This window comes from Rhipicephalus sanguineus, chromosome 4 (assembly GCF_013339695.2).
Source record: "Rhipicephalus sanguineus isolate Rsan-2018 chromosome 4, BIME_Rsan_1.4, whole genome shotgun sequence".
In the NCBI taxonomy this organism is placed as follows: Eukaryota; Metazoa; Arthropoda; class Arachnida; order Ixodida; family Ixodidae; genus Rhipicephalus; species Rhipicephalus sanguineus.
Window position 1 is genome coordinate 8,896,453 of NC_051179.1, and position 20,013 is coordinate 8,916,465.

The window sequence follows — 20,013 nt, forward strand, 5'->3', positions numbered from 1 at the left end:
GCAAGCACCAGAACATGGTGCTCTGCGGCACTTCCCTTTCTCCCATATTCTGTGATGCAGCTTGTTTTTAACGCACACTCTTGTATGTGTGAATGTAGATCACCACTCTCTCTTTCACAATGGAATTTTTAATATAAAAACTCTTTTGTGGTACAACATAAAGTGGCTCAAAAGAATGAGAATGGATTGGTGCACATATGGTGGGCATGTTGTGACCCACAACTTATCACTATCTTTGGAAAAATACCGGTATCTCAGGCAGAAACTTGGAGATTAACATAGGAACTTGGGGAAAAAGACTGTGCAGTGAGTGATGTTCGGCAAAAAATTAAAGGGGCCCTGCAACACTTTTCCAACTAATCACCAAATGACCTCACTGTTAGCCTCAAAAATTGATTGCCACAAAACTTTTTTCAATCCGTCAAGCAGAATTGCAGGGATTTCTCTCTCCATATTGTCCCGACAAGTGTGCTCAAAGCTACACGGGAAATGACAAAGGGGCAGGAATCTGTGTCAGCATGTGGCACGACAGTGAGCACTTTCTTTTTCTCTGAATGCGTTGGCTCACTTTCAGTGTGACCGCGCTAGTGCAATTCTGTAACGTGTAATTCTAGCACACTACAGAGTGTCGTGCTGGTATGTGGTGGCCATGGTGACTTTCCAGCTCAAGGATGCTCAAATCAGCCAAATGCCATGTCCAGTCCTCAGTGACACAGTTGAGGCTGCAATGATATAATTTTTGAGAGACGAGTGAGTGATCTTTAGTTGTCCTTGAAATGTAATTGTAAATCCCTGCTATGGTTCAATGCTATACTATTTGGTTCACGTGTTCATAGGAGCGCCAACTACCAATCAGCAGTGTTTTGTGTTCAAAAAGTGTTGCAGGACACTTTTTACAGATGTTGTATATGCCAGTAAGAGAGAGATATGAAGCCAGGCAGGGTGTTTAATAACTGGTGGAAGCGCACTTGAGGGAGAAAGGTGGAATGAAGTTTACTATGAGTCAATTTACAGTGCAAGACAGGGGAGGTCACGGCAGCATGTTTGGCCATGATACGAACATGGCTCAACATTAAGTTGCACTCTTTTTTCACTAGGAAAGATGCACAAACGTTGATTTGATTAATGCCGAAGCATTGAAGCTTCCTTGTGCAAAAGCATGCGCCATTCAATGCAGATGAAGATGCCACCCTGAGTGGAGTGACCTGCACATCAGATTCTTGAATTGACATCACCCATTTATATATCTGATCTTTAAGTGCAAACTTAAAAATCTAGACGCCTGACCTTTGACAGTTTCGTGGATAGTAAACACTGTTTGTATTGTGGCGTGCTCAAAGGAGACTTAAGAGCTTATGCAGAGCATGTTGAAACATTCCAAACTGTTTTCCCAAGAAGATATTCTTTAATCCCCTGTTGATTCCATAGCTTGCGTACAAAACCTCCCAGTGCAAAGCTATACTTTTGCATGCATAAATAATGATTATGGTCATCACCAGCATAGTTATGTCCTCCAGCAATGCCCTGTTACCCCTGTCTTGTGCCAGCTGAGCCCATCTTATGTCTGCAAACTTGCTAAAATAATCAGGCCACCCAGTTCTTTGCTGTCCTTGAGTGTGCACTTGTGAATGGCCATTGGGCCATCTTCATGCTTCCTAAAAGGAATATGGACATTGTATTGAACAGTTACATATTTACACCTCGTTATGCGTCTGTCCAGGTACCCCAGATGTTGCAAACAGTTGTGCCTCAGCAGTTTATTGCCTTGTGAAGGTGGCTTGTGCAGTTTTCCTGCTAATGCGCATGTCGCCTTTCTTGCAGCATGGACACTCTAAGCAAAGTTGTGACACAGTATCTGTTGATTATCGAGTAAGTACTTGGTTCAGTGGAAAAACTAGCAACCTTTATGCACTGGGTCAAGAAACACAAGAGTTGCATACCTTCCATAACTTTGTTTAGTGCATGGCTTTATTTTGTTCCACTGCTTGTCACCCTGTGGTGATATAGACAGGAAAGCTATACTCCAAAGAAATAGATCATATGCACAACTTAGATACAGTATATATATCTATATAACTAAACTACATGCAGTAAAGGATTTTAAATATGAGATTGCTTTGTTGACTTAATGTAAAGCTTTAGTGGTATTGAAAGTGTGGTAGGTAAACAAATTCGGGAAGAATACCATCCACAAAATTCAGTACTATTTACTGAAGTCTTGTGCAGTGAATCAGTCTTGGCTGTTGTTAGATTCTCTATCAAGTGCAATTTACTGGAATATAATGTCTGTTAATTGCTTAAAATTTTTTTTGCCATGACCAAAGTGTAAAGATAAATTTTTTTGAGGGGACACTGAAGACCAACGTTTCATTTTTTTTTTAGAAGTATTCTTTCGGAAGAGGTTTGAAATAAATGTGAAAATTTTCTTATACGAGTTCATGCCAGACTGAGTAAGATAACACAAATGTTAAAGTATCTTTTTGCTTATCTAGGCCATTTCGATGCACTTCTCTGCAGAGCTTGGTTGCATTCTAAAAGAGATTTTTACGCATAAATATAACACTGAACTAAGTGCTGCAAATTTCATGATGCCATGGCGGCTTGTTACGAAAACCCCAGTATGGCAGTGGCCCTTATGTTTTATTTCTGCATTTTTTCCGACCTCTTTTCGTGGGAAGCTATCACAGGTGTGTTGGTTACTAATGGAATCTACTGTTGCTCTTCTGCATGAGTCGGCTGTCACGACCCTGTCAAACAAATGTGAGGGCCTGTTTCCCTCACATTTCATGCAAATTGTATAGCATCTCTGTCATTCCAAGTACTTTTTGAAGGCCATTAAAGTGAGCCTTGTGTTCTGTAATTCTAGTTGAACAGGTTTCACACACTTGCCAATCTGAGTGGCAGCTCCATACCTCTCAATCCTATTAATGTGGGTGCAATGTCACATAGCATAACATAAACACAGTGTGTAGATGTCATATTTAATAGTATGCAAGTTGTCTGCACATAAAGAATGAAAATGCAAAGACCACAAGTGCCGACCTTTAAAGAAATGGCTGACCACAAGAACTGCAGCCGCCATGTGCATGAACACGCAGCACTTATTTCAGGGAGGTTGAGAGCAGCCTCTTGGAAGGTCTGGAAACATTGAGGTTGTTTGTACTTGCCTTGCTCTTGAACGCAACTATATCTTCTGTTGCAGCCCAGACACTACTGCATGAACTACCGTATAAAGTATGACTCATATCTACCAACACAGTAAGCACTTCATTGATAGATTTTGCTGCATTGAGTCTGCTATGCTGGACCTCTTGGCATCACAGCATCTTGAACATTTCAGCGAAGGACACCGACCTCTCTGGCCCGTATTTGGGGAGTATAGATATGTTCCACCGCAGCGCTGGCTTCACAACATCGAGGTTGGTGGTAGTTGTTCCTGCTCCTTGTATGTTTGCGTTCTAGGTGCAGTGGACACGACAGTCTATTTACATGTTAACTTGGTCATCACCAACCTCTTATTCTTTGTCAGCTTCCTGCCTGACAAAGGAAGTGTGTGCATGAGAGAAAAAGCTCCTTAAAAGTGCAGTGCTGTCATATCACCTACATGCCTCTCAGCCCAGAGAATTGTTCTTTTGCTGCGCTACACTAGACAAGACACATACGTGCACACATATGTGTCCTGTTTTCTCGTTTTTTCCTGGCGTTTTAGTTTAGCACAGCAAAAGAACGATGCCATGCCAACTAGCCCCCGTCAAATCCTTATTGAGTACAGAGAAGGCAATCGGGAACACAGTAAACAGAAGACAAAAAAATGTGTAGGTGCGACAGTTTTCATCCTATTTTACAAGAATCTGTATGGTTTCCTTGGTAAAAGCCACTTGTATAGCTTGACAATATCTAGGAAAGCAAAAGCGCATGGCAATAGCAAACAGCAATTTCAGTATGTGTACAAGAATGAACTTACATTGAAGGTAGCAGAAAGAATACCAGCAGTTACAACAAAACCACCTGATAAAACAGTAGCACAGGCAGTGATTGTTTATACATTCATTTATTTGTGTCAAAACAGTCCAAGATTACATGAGACAGCGTTTCTCAGTAATCTTTTCAAGTAGTGATTCGCTAAGGCTGTTTCAAACTCTGTGTGGTTATTAGCATTGTGATGTGAGCAGGAGGAACAAGGTCCAGCTGAGATTTTGTCATTAGGGTAATCAGAGATATAATGGGGGTACAGTTATGGATGGATTCAAGCATATATGTAAAGTTAGCACGTTAATAATCAAAAATGGCATTGTTTGGTAAGCTATTAGTATTGTAGTGGCAGATGCTTAGGCTATATTGCAGTGACGATAACGCAGGACTCATTTAGCAGAATAGTAAAGTTTAATATTGCCACGTGCGTTTCTTATTGTGTATCACTTTTGCTGTATTCGGTTTTCGCCCACAAAGACTGTCAGCAACGCTCAGCGCCAACCGCGCCTCATTGTTCGAGAAGCTTCGCGATTGTTGTAGATCGCTTTGTTAAGATTGCGCGCAGGCCGCGAACAGCCTAGATTATTCCAGAGCTTGCACGACCACCAGTGATAAGACTAGAATATTCGGCGTCGCATGTATAAATGCCGACGCACTTCACCACTTGTCAGTTGATCGACGGTCGACGCTCTGTTTGCCGCTATCAGTGCATACCGTGTGTATAGCTGTAAATTAACTTTTCGTTTCTCGGCCACAAGTTTGGCCAAATAAAGTGTTGCATCTTGGACACCTCGCCTGCGGTCTTCATTGACGTCACGACCACGTGACATCTGGTGGAGGTGCTGGGTACCCTCGATGACGCCTTCCAAGTCGGTGGCTCTTTCGGTGCAGACGGAAATAATGACGCTGGAGAGAGGTGGTATGGTGACCTGCTCGTCGAGCACACTTAAGGCGTGGTTTCTTGGCGTCGGGGGGTGGTGGCAGAGCTTCTTCTGAGGATAGCGTTATGGACTCAGAAGAAGCTCTGCCACCCCCCCACGACGCCAAGAAACCACGCCTTAAGTGTGCTCGACGAGCAGGTCACCATACGACGAGCAGGTGCCGTCCTTGTGCAAAAGACTGAGGGGCTTGAAAGGGTTATCAGTTATGCTAGCCGGTCACTATCCAAGGCAGAAGCCAACTATTCCACAACAGAAAAGGAATGCCTTGCCATCATCTGGGCTACGTCAAAGTTTCGCCCCTACCTCTATGGCAGGCCCTTCAAAGTTGTCGGTGACCATCACGCCTTACGTTGGCTAGCTAACTTGAAGGACCCTTCAGGTCGTCTTGCACGATGGAGTCTGAGGCTTCAAGAATTCGACATTACCATCGTGTACAAGCCTGGACGAAAACACTCCGACGCCGACTGCCTGTCTCGTGCCCCCGTCGACGCGCTGCTGCAAGACGACGACGACGACTGCTTCCTCGGAACTATTAGTACCGACGACTTCGCCGAAAGGCAACGAGCCGACGCGGAACTCGGGGGCCTTATGGAGTACCTCGAGTGCAAGACCGCTGTTGTTCCGAAGGTATTCAAGCGAGGACTGCCGTCGTTTTTCTTACGGAACGGCGTTCTCCTGAAGAAGGACTTCTCGCCACTTTGAACCGACTACCTTCTTGTCGTGCCCTCATCATTGCGACCAGAAGTCCTCCAGGCCCTACACGACGACCCGACGGCTGGACACCTCGGTGTTTCCCGCACGCTCGCCAGAATACAGGAAAAATACTACTGGCCACGCCTTGCTGCCGACGTCGCCCACTACGTTAAAACTTGCCGAGATTGCCAGCGACGGAAGACACTGCCAACTAGGCCAGCAGGACTTCTGCAGCCAATCGAACCACCTCACCGGCCGTTCCAGCAAATCGGGATGGACCTACTGGGGCCGTTCCCGACGTCGACTTCAGACAACAAATGGATCGTCGTGGCAACAGACTGCCTCACCCGCTACGCCGAGACAAAGGCCTTGCCCAAAGGCAGTGCCGCCGAAGTAGCCAAGTTCTTCGTGGAGAACATTGTCTTGCGTCATGGCGCCCCAGAGGTCCTCATCACAGACAGAGGTACCGCCTTTACTGCGGACCTAACTCAGGCGATCTTCAAATACAGCGAGAAGAGCCACCGCCACCCCACCGCCTACCACCCGCAGACCAATGGCCTCACCGAACGTCTAAATAAGACCATCGCCGACATGCTGGCCATGTACGTCGACGTAGAACACAAGACGTGGGACGCCATCCTTCCATACGTGACCTTCGCTTACAACACGGCCATCCAAGAAACGACGCAGATGACGCCGTACAAGTAGGTTTACGGAAGGAGCCCGGCGACGACGCTCGACGCCATGCTACCCAACGGCACCGACGAAGAAAATCTCGACGCTGCCGCTTACCTACAACGTGCCGAAGAAGCTCGACAGCTCGCCCGCCTGCGCATCAAGACCCAGCAGCACAACGACAGCCGCCACTACAATCTTCGACGACGCTTCATGGAGTACCAGCCCGGTGACCGTGTCTGGGTCTGGACGCCAATACGACGACGTGGACTGAGCGAGAAGCTTCTTCGACGATACTTCGGACCGTACAGGGTACTTCGACGTCTTGGCGCACTCGACTACGAGGTTGTCCCTGACGGCATCACGAACTCTCAGAGGCGCCAAGCTCGGCCCAAGGTCGTGCATGTGGTGCATCTTAAACCGTACTATGCTTGTTAACGCAGCTGAGGACTCTAATGTTTGCTTGCTGTATTAGTTTTCTTCAGTATTGTATGTATACATGTTATGTTTTTAAGCATCGGGACGATGCTTTTTCAGAGAGGGGCATTGCCACATGCGTTTCTTATTATCACTTTTGCTGTATTCGGTTTTCTCCCACAAAGACTGTCAGCAACGCTCAGCGCAAACCGCGCCTCATTGTTCGAGAAGCTTCGCGATTGCTCTAGATCGTTTTGTTAAGATTGCGCGCAAGCCGCGAACAGCCTAGATTATTCCAGAGCTTGTGCGACCACCAGTGATAAGACTGGAATATTCGATGTCACATGTATAAATGCCGACGCACTTCACCACTTGTCAGTTGATCGACGATCGACGCTCTGTTCGCTTATCAGTGCATACCGTGTGTATTGCTGTAAATTAACTTTTCGTTTCTCGGCCACCAGTTCGGCCAAATAAAGTGTTTCATCTTGGACACCTCACCTGCGGTCTTCGTAGACGTCACGACCACGTGACAATATAACATGTTATATTACAGGAAATTTGAATACTTAGGTACTTAATGGTGTTAGTAGTGGCTCTAGGACAAATATACAGGGTCTTTCAGCTTAAGAAAAGTTCTTAAAAAATTCCACGTGCGCATTGTGACAATGCAACCAATTTAATATTGTTTACTGTCCCCTTGACTCACTCAGAGGATATTTGGTAAGGTAGTTAAGAATAATTATCTATCCGCTATTGCTTTAAACTCCATGTCTTCAGTGGAGGAGTCGCAGTATTTTTTATCAGTGTCCAAATAGTTGTTTCTTGTGAAAATAGCTACTGTGGTAATACATTTTTAAAGGGACCGACAACTGATTTTTCTCGACCCAGTTTTTTAGAGCGCGACAGGAAGCTCACCCTTCGTAGTGTTTGTAGCTGCAGTGGTTTATCCGAAAAGCACGTAGTTATTTTATAAGCAGTATTTTTCAATCTGAAAAGCTCCAAACACGCATGGAGGCTTGCTCCAGCAATGCTGAGAATTGATAGCGATGCCGCTAGCCCTCGTGAAAGCTGTCGTTCTGCTTTCGCAGGAGTTACTATAACTATGCTTAACCATCTTTATTTTGAGCTTTCCAACCATTTGTGAAAATAACAAGCTGTTACAATGAGATGTGTGGCTTTATACACCTTCCCAGTATTTGTACAGCGTTGTGTGCGCTTGCGCCCAAGGTTGCCCGCGCCTGTGTCTTGGATGGCTTGTCCCGGCGTCGTTACTCTCTCGATACACGAGCCAAGCCAAGTAATCGAAAACGTAACTGTGCATATACATGGCCGCACCGAGTAGCAGTGCGCGTCATTTCTGAGACGAAATGTAGGTAGCAAAACTATGTCGCTCCAAAATCTTAGCGACCTGGAAACTGCGTGCACGGTTGCATGAGCACGCTGAAAAGTTGCTCAAAACGCGCTGACGAGCATGGGATCATTACGTCACGCGAAGGCAGCGCCACTTTAATGCATACGACTAACGCAGGCCTATATGTACATTATTATGGAGTAATACCTATTAATAGAAAGAAACGAACAATATTTCAATACTAACAAAAAAATCGTCGACCGCGTACAGCAATCAACGGTCACGTGGCCGTCCTCATCGGATCATTCATGTTTTTGCCGCCAGAGGCGCCACAGGTCATTTTTCGCGACTTTCAATTAAGAAATAAAAATATAAATCCATCTCTCACGAAAAAAACAGGGTTGGTTTGAGTCAGTGCGACGGACAATCTTTACATCAGTGGAGTCAACTCATTTCATATTCTGGGCAGTTGTCGGTCCCTTTAATATAATATGGGAGACTTGAAAAGAGTACCACGTGACGAGGCACTTGGACACAGCGACATTCATGCCCTAAAACCAGTAAATGCTGCACGCAGACCAAATACGGCATGAACAGGCCTTGAATAACTGAGGTGGACATCGCTTGTCTGCTGAAGTAATCAACTGAATTGGCGAATGCAATAAATAATGCATCTCTATCTTTGAAGCTCTGTCGGCATACTTAGGGATTCTAAAGCTATGGGGCATAGGAATCTGTAGACACGCCTCTGGTGTGTTGTTAAGCTTAAAGGGACACTAAAGGCATATATTGAGTCGACGTTGATTGTTGAAATAACGGTCCAGAAACCTTGTAGTGCTACTTTTGTGCCAAGGAAGTGCTTATTTTGAAATAAAATCACGTTTTAGTGGTCCGCATCACATGCATGCGCCATTTTGTCGAACTTTCTGTCAGAGCGAGTTTCATGAGCGCGCAAAACACACGCGGCAGTACGCGATACCGAAACTACCACTGAGATGCGACCGCGTGAGCGAAGCAGGGTGCCGGGCGAAGCGCAGTTCGGCGAAAACGGAACCTTTGAACCATGCGCACCGCTCCCCATGGCAACGCCAAATAGGTTCTTTTTTCCATGAATCAAACAGAAATGAACAGGCAGCATTTTATTATGTCTCTTGATGCACGGAAGGTTCTTTTTTTTTATTGTAGCTAGTTTGATAACGAGTGATTAATTGTAGTCGAACTGTCTCACGTCATCGGGATCATTTCCAAAATGTGCCGCTCGTGGCGCTCATCGTGTGATACATTTAGCTTAATTTCTCGGTAAGTAGGACACTGCTGTTGATAATATTGCCGTTTTAGACGGGTTCATACATTGAGCTTTCACTCTGACATAAATTGTTATTTGCCTTTATTGTCCTTTTAACATGGAAATGAAAAATGGTTTCATATTTGTTCTGTATATTTGTGAAAGCTTTATTTTTTATTCTCAACTTTCAGCATGGTGCTATTGTCATGCTGTACCATCCGTGCACTCATCCCTATTATGTGGACGCACTTCGCAGCATAGTCACAGGCTGCCTTCGCAAGCATATTATCACTCCTTACATTCACCTGAGCCCGGACAGGGTAGGTGTGTTTCAACTTCTCTTGCACCACTGATACTGAGCAGGCTCAGGTTTAACAGGGTGACTACCAACTGGGAATTCTTAGGAATTTTGAACATTCTTGAATTACTCTGGCAGGGAATTTGTGCTCCCATCAGGGAAAATTCATTGTGATTGTATATAAGGGGAGATGTGGGTCTTGAAAAGTGTGTTTTAATAGTTGGGTGAACGGAATGAAATTAAATTCAGTTTTTCTGCAGATTCCAAATCTCTGAGTAGATTTTTGATAGCTGCATTAGAACAAAAGATCTGCTAGTTCAGTGTTTTTTCTCACAATTCTTACGGGGATTTTCGACAACTTCTTTTCGTCAAACACAAAAGCAAAGTATGCGGCAAGATTGCTAGAAAGCTGGTCTAGCCGATGATGCTATTTATTTTCTTATAATGTTGTTCGCCAAATGATAATTCTCAATAATCATAAAGTGTACGAAGCAAAAATTTTTCACTCATATTTGCATTCGTTTATTTTGCATTGAAGTTCGATGAAAACAATCAAATTAGCATCATTTGCTAGACTAGCTCTCTGGCAGTCTTGCCACATATTTTGTTTTTGTGTTTGACAGAGCAAAGTTGCCAAGAAGTACTGTAAGAAATATGCTCTCAGAAATTGCATATCGTTTGTTCTAATGCAGATAATAAAAATCTGCTTGAAGATTTGGAAGCTGCAGAAAAAACTGAATAAGTATTAAATTTCATTCAGTTAACCCAACTAATAAAAAGTTCTTTTTTCAAGACCCACGTCTCCCCTTAAAAGGAACTAAAGTCGCGGTAATGCTGGCTTGAGTTTTTGTGAGCGCATTTTTGAAATCGCGTGCTGTGGGAAAAGGGTGCACCTCATTGCTCTCCTTGCCCTCATGGCGATGGAGTGAGAGAGCATCCGGCCGATGCATGGCATGTAGCTCCCGATTCTGTGCCATGCATTAGTGCCTGATTTGGTGTGTTATCTCCGCATGTCAAGTAACAAGCACGAGTAGCTGTAGACGCAACGAGCTCTCAGTAATCTTGCGAGCAATAATTCAGGAAGCTGATGTTGCCATCGAGGATATCTTGGAATTTGCTCCAATTGGCAAAAAAACAAGATTCCGCCACTTGTTGGCATGGATATCACAGAGCTCACTGTCTGTGATCCCCAACTCCAAAGAAGCTATTTTGGGCTCTGTGAAGAATAGAATAAACTTCCAGGCAAGAGCAACTGTTTCTAACAGGTGCATTTAATGCAAGTGATGGAATTTTTTTTATTGTAAGGGCACTGTTGCAACAGGCTTTAAGCAGTTGACCAATATTTTTTCGAGCCGCTCGCAGTTACCAGCTGCACCACTGCCAGCTTATTATGTGGATGTTTTGCAATAAAGCCACAAGTGTTGAACCAGTAGTGCATAGTCGCAACCGAAATTCGTGACGCCTGCATCGTTTGCACTTGCTCAATTCAGCGTGCAACGTCACAAAACGGAAACCGTGGCCACCATTAATGCAGGTGCCGCATATTCAGGGGTTCACCTTGCTCTGGTGTGATTTAAGACCACAGCTATGTATTTGTTTTTCTTACATGCAGTGGCTTTTGATTTTGCGCATTCATCGAGATCAATTGGTTCGATTGGGGTGAACATCATCGCACCGCTGATGACAAGTCAGTCAAACAAGCGAGTGCCCCCAACACTACAATCACTTTTCATCGGCCTCTTCAAAATACGTCAGGGCACCCCAAAGCATCACTCAGAGCAAACGGAACAGTATTCTATGCTTCGCTGGTGCAGCATCAAATCATGGTCACCGTATCTCAGGGTCAACAAAAATTTGTTTTTTTTTAACACGAAAAAATAAGTTTTTTGGGAGGGCTGCTGTATTATTCGAGCATTCTTGTGGCATTTTCAGTGTAAAAGCGAATTCTTTGGCAATTATACCTTGTATAAATAGTTTAATTTCAATTTAATGAAGTTTTGATGTAACGAAGTAAATTGCCAATTTTACCATCTTTGTTATATTGAGGTTTAACTATGCTCCATACTATTCAAATAGGATTAAGTCATTTTTATTTTTTGACATGATTACTAGAGTGACATCATCGGGGGACATGGTGTCAGCCCATCTTGATATAAAACAAAGTTCTCATTCACTCAGGAAATTTAGCAAAAGCACTCTGGCAAAGCCTGGAAAGCTTGGGGAATTTAGGAATGTCGATTTGATAGGCACACTGGGTATAGCACTGCTAGGCTCGAGTTTGCAGCTTCTCTTCCCAGTTACGCAGCTTGAAAGGGCTGAAATGCAACAACAGCCATGACTTCGGTTGAGGAAGAACCCCGGGTGGTCAAAATTAATCCAGAGCACCCCACTACGGCATGCCTCATAACCATATCGTGGTTTTGGCACATAAAACCCCACAAAATATTATTGAAATTGACAAGAATCAGCCAGAGGATGCACATTCAGACATTGACATGGTTTGCAAGAACCAGCTTAGCTTACATAGGGACAGGACCTGTAGAAGCGATGTTCTTCGGGTTAAATCAAAATTCAAGATTACCTTATGTACTGTGGCGCTCAATATGACTTGCAACACGGGAGTGCGTGGCTTCATGAGATGAAAGATTATGCTTGGCTTCAACTGGACTTTATTTCCACAACTAAATTATATTCTCTCATTTGGAATTATTCATGAGTGAGAGAACAGCAGTCAATTGCAGAAAAAATTGGAGGACGCTTAAGCTTCTCATTTAACGCAGTGGTGTTTTGGGCCTTACCCGCATCGCCTTTGTTGGCTTGCCATGCTTTGGCTCTCGGTGGACATCTCAAGCATGTTGCGAGGAAAGGAACGTACCCACCTGTAAGGCAATGCATGCATGTGCATAGCTGCACACTGTTGATTACGTTGCTGATGATGATGATGAATTATAACTGAGCCTTTGTAATGGGTGAGCAGCATTAAACTGCTTATTCATTACGCAATTCACACGGTATGACACCTTGTGTGATTCTATGCTTCTGCCACGCAATATTACGTCAGTTATGGTGCATTCAGACGATGGACCGAATCCGGAATTGGAGGGGCGGACAGCGCGTCATGCGACCTCACATCAGTGATTCCCCTCGTCCGCATGGCTCGCAGACTGATGACCCTAACCTGTTTTTCACATTGGGATTCTGCCGGCGGAATGCTGCAGCATTAGCGGACGAACAGACTGGCAACCAGTACACTTTTCTTCTGCTTGAGCCGTACGGCTGTCCTCGCAGTTGATTTCAGCTCTGCTGGCGCTTAGCTCAGTTCATTTCTGGGGTCGTATTCAAAGACGATCACCTTTGGGATATCTATCACTTTTAATGCGCGCTGATTGACAGGTTGGAGAGTAGCGGGTAACTTGTTGCTTTAACCATTGCACATGCAGGATTCTGTGGCAGGCAAAGTGGCGCTGTTGCCGAACGCGGTTGTCTCAGAACACTGCCCAGGTTTTAACACTGATTTTAAGTTAGTCGAGATGCGGACCCAGAGAAGGAAACATAATGTGCAGCAGTGCAATGTGCACTGTCAGTACCTGGTATCCCGGGCCGAGGTTTTATTCTTTTTTTTTCATACCTAACAATAAAGAAAGTACCTGGTATCCGCAAAAGAAAAAAAAACTGCCAATATCGGTGCATCACTGTATCCCCCCTTCGTATGCGGGGGCCCCCACGCGCGACAGCAGCGAGGTGAGACTTCAGCAGTTCTCTGTAAAGCAGATTTTTCTTTTTATTCAGCCATTCTGCCAACAACACCAATTTCACCAAAAGAAATTATAGTCCTCGACAATACTTCACAAAGCTCGGCGAGCTTCGCGTTCAGTCCACCTCCATGTTGTTTTGAATAGTCTCAAACCGGTCTGCTGGCAGCGGGCGCAGGTGAGCGCAGAGGCTGCGGTCTACAGTAATCTGGTTCACTAATGCTAGGACACCGTCCATTGTGTGGATGCGCCTGCTGGCGGATGGTCCGCGGATTAGCCATCCGCCTCCACGACAAATCTGGATTCGGTCCGTGATATGAATGCACCATTAACGTGTCTCCTTGCCTGACCTGACACCTGGATAGGGTATTTTTTTAAAGCAGTTTCAAGCAGTGGCGTGACTGCCACGCGGAATGCCTGGGTTCAATTTTGTCTCAAACCCTGACTTATTCTTTGCATCCATTGAGATTTTCACTCGCGGACAAAGCCACCGACACTGACACGCCACATTTTCTGCGACACGAGCTCTTTAACACTATTGCATTAATAAGGGCTAGTGGAAACCATGGGTGTCCTTGGAGCATGTGCGGCTACATACTCCTGTGTTGCAAGTCGCACTGAGCAAGACAGTACAAACTCTCGTGCTGCCTGTGCTGTAGCTCAGCCACTTTCTTACGTCCTCTCCAGCCTTTGGCTTTAGTTGCTTGGGGATGCCGCTATGAAATGAGCACTGTGGACCAGGAAGAAGTTGTGGCATTCATCAAAGTAAGTTTGACTTCAAATTACTATAATACTGTTCTCTAATTGGTGTTCACTGCTACTTTAAATTGGACTGGGCTATGCTGCTTCGAGATTGTACAGTTCAGTGTTTTCTTTTTTTCTATAAATGGCACAAAGCTCACAGTTCATTTAAGTATAGTTTAACACATAATATTCTGAGACAGTGCAGAAAGCATTGAAGATGCCCGACTGTGGCTCAATTTAGCCTAAAATTTGTTGCTCTGGGTAAGATGAAAGAGCTGGTGTACTATGATGTGTACAGAGTGCTTATAGGCTCCTGATCCTGCTTTTTTGAGGTGACTGCCATGCCATCTGGAGTGGTGGATGCATAACTTTGTCACTGACCAAGACTGAGTCGACGGCTGATGCATATGCTGTCAAGCATGAAAACGGACTTCTGTATGCTGCTCGCAGATCAATTTTTTATGATGGAAAATGTGAAAAGCAGCGAGAAAACTTCAGGGGAGAAAGCGAGGGGCCAGCAGTATTGCTGCACCAAAGACTGTCATGGCCGTGAAGGACTGCCGGGTCTTCTTACTATACAGATTTCCAGGCTGGCCATAGAAACAGAAGCACCGGAAAATTTTAGTGGATTAACGCTGTGCTCAGACTGAAGTAACTGTACAGCAGTTTTGAATGGGAAATAATGTTGTGAATATGCGAATGCTTTTATATCAGAACTGAAAAGCCAGGCACTGTGTGGCATCAGCACGTGCTGTACACAAATTATAAAGGTGGCTGGCTAGCCATTCATATTCTTGGTTGGAATAGCTCCTTGTGGAGCTGTCTATTTTCTATGTAAGGTATATGGAGGGTGCTGCTCGGATGAATTCCTTATGGTTGGCTCGGTCTTTCTAGGTCTTGTGCAGCCCAGTAACACCATCATAACTGGCAAGGGCTTTCTAGGCATCAACCTGCTGATGCTGTGCATGTGATGCTTTTCTTTCTTACATGGCCAGTTCATCGAGAGTGAAATATTAGTAACTTGCAGCGTTGCACAAGCTAGCATTCATGTTGAAATATTGATTTAATGCATAAAGACGTACAATATTCAAAGCTCTCACGAAAACGACTGCCGAAATGTCAGACACATTTGATATGTGTTATGTATTAACAGACCTGCAACCACCATTGTAGAGCATAAATACGTACAATATTCCAAGCTCCCACGAAAACTATTGCTGAAATATCAGACACATTTGATATGTGTTGTGTACTAACAGACCTGCAACCACCATTGTAGAGCATAAAGACGTACAATATTCCAAGCTCCCACGAAAACGATTGCTGAAATATCAGACACATTTGATATGTGTTGTGTACTAACAGACCTGCAACCACCATTGTAGAGCATAAAGATGTACAATATTCCAAGCTCCCACGAAAATGATTGCTGAAATGTCAGACACATTTCATATGTGTTGTGTTTTAACAAACCTGCAACCACCATTGTAGAGCATAAAGACGTACAATATTCCAAGCTTTCACGAAAACGATTGCCGAAATGTCAGGCACATTTGATATGTGTTGTGTACTAACAGACCTGCAACCACCATTGTAGAGCATAAAGACGTACAATATTCCAAGCTCTCACGAAAACGATTGCCGAAATATCAGACACATTTGATATGTGTTGTGTACTAACAGACCTGCAACCACCATTGTAGAGCATAAAGACGTACAATATTCCAAGCTCTCACGAAAACGATTGCCGAAATATCAGACACATTTGATATGTGTTGTGTACTAACAGACCTGCAACCACCATTGTAGAGCATAAAGACGTACAATATTTCAAGCTCTCACGAAAACGATTGCCGAAATATCAGACACATTTGATATGTGTTGTGTACTAACAGACCTGCAACCACCATTGTAGAGCATAAAGACGTACAATATTCCAAGCTCCCACGAAAACAATTGCTGAAATATCAGACACATTTGATATGTGTTGTGTACTAACAGACCTGCAACCACCATTGTAGAGCATAAAGACGTACAATATTCCAAGCTCCCACGAAAACGATTGCCGAAATATCAGACACATTTGATATGTGTTGTGTACTAACAGACCTGCAACCACCATTGTAGAGCATAAAGATGTACAATATTCCAAGCTCCCACGAAAATGATTGCTGAAATGTCAGACACATTTCATATGTGTTGTGTTTTAACAAACCTGCAACCACCATTGTAGAGCATAAAGACGTACAATATTCCAAGCTTTCACGAAAACGATTGCCGAAATGTCAGGCACATTTGATATGTGTTGTGTACTAACAGACCTGCAACCACCATTGTAGAGCATAAAGACGTACAATATTCCAAGCTCCCACGAAAACGATTGCTGAAATATCAGACACATTTGATATGTGTTGTGTACTAACAGACCTGCAACCACCATTGTAGAGCATAAAGACGTACAATATTCCAAGCTCTCGAAAACGATTGCTGAAATATCAGACACATTTGATATGTGTTGTGTACTAACAGACCTCCAACCACCATTGTAGAGCATAAGACGTGCAATATTCCAAGCTCTCACGAAAACGATTGCCGAAATATCAGACACATTTGATGTGTGTTGTGTATTAAAGGGACACTAAAGGCAAATATTAAGTCGACGTTGATTGTTGAAATAGCGGTACAGAAACCTCGTAGTGCTACTTTTATGCCAAGGAGGTGCTTATTTTGAAATAAAATCACGTTTTAGTGGTCCGCATAGCGTTAGCACCTTCAAATCACCCGCCTGAAATCCGACTTTCATACGTCACTGCTGCCGTGCCCAATGTTGCCCGCCTTTACTGCGTGGCCACCGACACTAGCAGCACCAAAGCGAAAGTAGCGGGGCCCACAGAGCAACAACGGCCATCGAAGCCATCGAAGCTTGCCGCAATGGATGTGGACGGAGAACTTGACAACGAGACATTGGCTCGCGACGCTGGGCTCCAATTCAGTGCCTTGAGCCCCGATAAACGCGGTATGCTGCTGAGGGCTCGTAGTGCCGGCGTCGTTGCATGCGGCATTTTGTCGAACTTTCTGTCAGAGCGACTTTCACGAGCGCGCAAAACACACGCGGCAGTACGCGATCCCGAAACTACCATTGAGACACGACCGCGTGAGCGAAGCAGGGCGCCGGGCGAAGCGCTGTTCGGCGAAAGCGGAACCTTTGAATCACGCGCGCCGTTCCCCATGGCAACGCCACAGAGGTTCTTTTTGCCATGAATCAAACGGAAACGAACAAACAGCATTTTATTACGTCTTTTGATGCACGGAAGGTTCTTTTTTTATTGCTGCTAGTTTGATTACTAGTGATTTATTATAGGCAGACTCTCATACGTCATCGGGATCACTTCGAAAATGTCCCAGTCGTGGCGCTCATCATGTGATACAATTAGCTTAATTTCTCGGTAAGTAGGGCACTGCTGTTGATAATATTGCCATTTTAAAAGTTGTCATACATTGAGCTTTCACTCTGACATAAATTGTTATTTGCCTTTAGTGTCCCTTTAACAAACCTGCAACCACCATTGTAGAGCATAAGGACGTACGTTATTCCAAGCTCCCACGAAAACGACTGCCGAAATGTCAGACACATTTGATATGTGTTGTGTATTAACAGACTTGCAACCAGCCTTGTAGAGCATAAAGACGTACAATATTCCAAGCTCCCACGAAAACGATTGCTGAAATGTCAGACACATTTCATATGTGTTGTGTTTTAACAAACCTGCAACCACCATTGTAGAGCATAAAGACGTACAATATTCCAAGCTTTCACGAAAACAATTGCCGAAATGTCAGACACATTTCAATGTGTTGTGTATTAACAGACCTGCAACCACCATTGTAGAGCATAAATACGTACAATATTCCAAGCTCCCACGAAAACGATTGCTGAAATATCAGACACATTTGATGTGTTGTGTACTAACAGACCTGCAACCACCATTGTAGAGCATAAAGATGTACAATATTCCAAGCTCCCACGAAAACGATTGCTGAAATGTCAGACACATTTCATATGTGTTGTGTTTTAACAAACCTGCAACCACCATTGTAGAGCATAAAGACGTACAATATTCCAAGCTTTCACGAAAACGATTGCCGAAATGTCAGGCACATTTGATATGTGTTGTGTACTAACAGACCTGCAACCACCATTGTAGAGCATAAAGACGTACAATATTTCAAGCTCTCACGAAAACGATTGCTGAAATATCAGACACATTTGATATGTGTTGTGCACTAACAGACCTGCAACCACCACTGTAGAGCATAAAGACGTACAATATTCCAAGCTCCCACGAAAACGATTGCTGAAATATCAGACACATTTGATATGTGTTGTGTACTAACAGACCTGCAACCGCCATTGTAGAGCATAAAGACGTACAATATTCCAAGCTCCCACGAAAACGATTGCTGAAATATCAGACACATTTGATATGTGTTGTGTACTAACAGACCTGCAACCACCATTGTAGAGCATAAAGACGTACAATATTCCAAGCTCCCACGAAAACGATTGCTGAAATATCAGACACATTTGATATGTGTTGTGTACTAACAGACCTGCAACCACCATTGTAGAGCATAAAGACGTACAATATTCCAAGCTCCCACGAAAACGATTGCCGAAATATCAGACACATTTGATATGTGTTGTGTACTAACAGACCTGCAACCACCATTGTAGAGCATAAAGACGTACAATATTCCAAGCTCCCACGAAAACGATTGCTGAAATGTCAGACACATTTCATATGTGTTGTGTTTTAACAAACCTACAAGCACCATTGTAGATGAAAAGCCCACACAGCTTCAGATCATCATCTTGGTCAACGTTGTTACCATGGTTCAGCCATAAGGCAGTTTTGTTTGTGAATAAGATGTTTATCATCTTGTGTCAGGAGTCTGGGTTCATGAGCTCAATTTATATGTTGACCTAATTAGGGACACCTTACTGGCCTTGTGGGAGGCATTGTGTAGGGCGGGGGCTAAGAGAGAAATATATACATTGCAATCAACTACATTATATAACATTAGTACGAGTGCTTCACTGGGGAAAAAAAAATTTATAAATGCTGTACAAAAGCAGAACAGTTGCGTAGTACATTAAACAGCACAATGCAGAGAAGTTATATAACATAACATGACAAAGCTAACTACAATGCATGTGCGACAATAATGTTGTGTAAAGCTTGCACAAGGCTTATTGAACAGCAGTCAACCCACTTGACTTACTCTGTTCAGATTCATCTCTTCAATTCAAACAGCGTCTTAAGGAAGCACTAGAACAGCCTTCAAAATTGGCTTGAAGCATCTGTACCATTTGGTTGTTCTCAAACAAGCATTGGCATGTAGCCATGTGGGCAGAAGGCTGCTTCAGTGGCAACGTCCGTTAGTGTCATTAATTGAGGGCCCGACTATAGCTCCTTCAGCTCAGTGCACTTTCAGGAGCCTGTGCCTTCTTTAAGCTTTGATTTTAGTCAAAACTCTGAGAAAGGATTTTTCTGGCTTCACAAGTTAGGCGGGCCACCTACAGTAGGATGGGACACTGGGTGTGGCAGCAAAACAATTGACTTGAAGCCAACCCTCTTAGCCAAACAAATTGCATTGTTGTTGAGATAGGGTGGTGTACTTGTGCTCAGTTAGTAGCTTTAACCCACCAAACATAGAAAATTTAGATGTTGGATATGGTGACTGAATTTTAGTTCATGAAATCAGCTTGGCAAAGATACCCCATCTCGTGAGCTATTTTTATTTTTTTATTTATGTATACTGTAGTCCGAGGACAAAGCAGGTGGGCGTGGAAAAACACATAGCGTAAAATCCCGGGCAAG

General features: G+C 43.9%; 1 protein-coding gene across 1 annotated transcript in view; it reads left to right on the forward strand.

The window, feature by feature from the left end:
• Positions 1-1,821: 1,821 nt before the first annotated feature.
• Positions 1,822-20,013, forward strand: part of LOC119389339 (uncharacterized) — a gene marked incomplete at its 5' end in the record, with an annotated part of 31,169 nt that continues 12,977 nt past the window's right edge. The window contains 5 exon segments of the mRNA XM_037656553.1: positions 1,822-1,869; positions 3,203-3,258; positions 3,341-3,419; positions 9,529-9,657; positions 14,075-14,152. Of these exon segments, the coding sequence (XP_037512481.1) occupies positions 1,822-1,869; positions 3,203-3,258; positions 3,341-3,419; positions 9,529-9,657; positions 14,075-14,152 (390 nt within the window).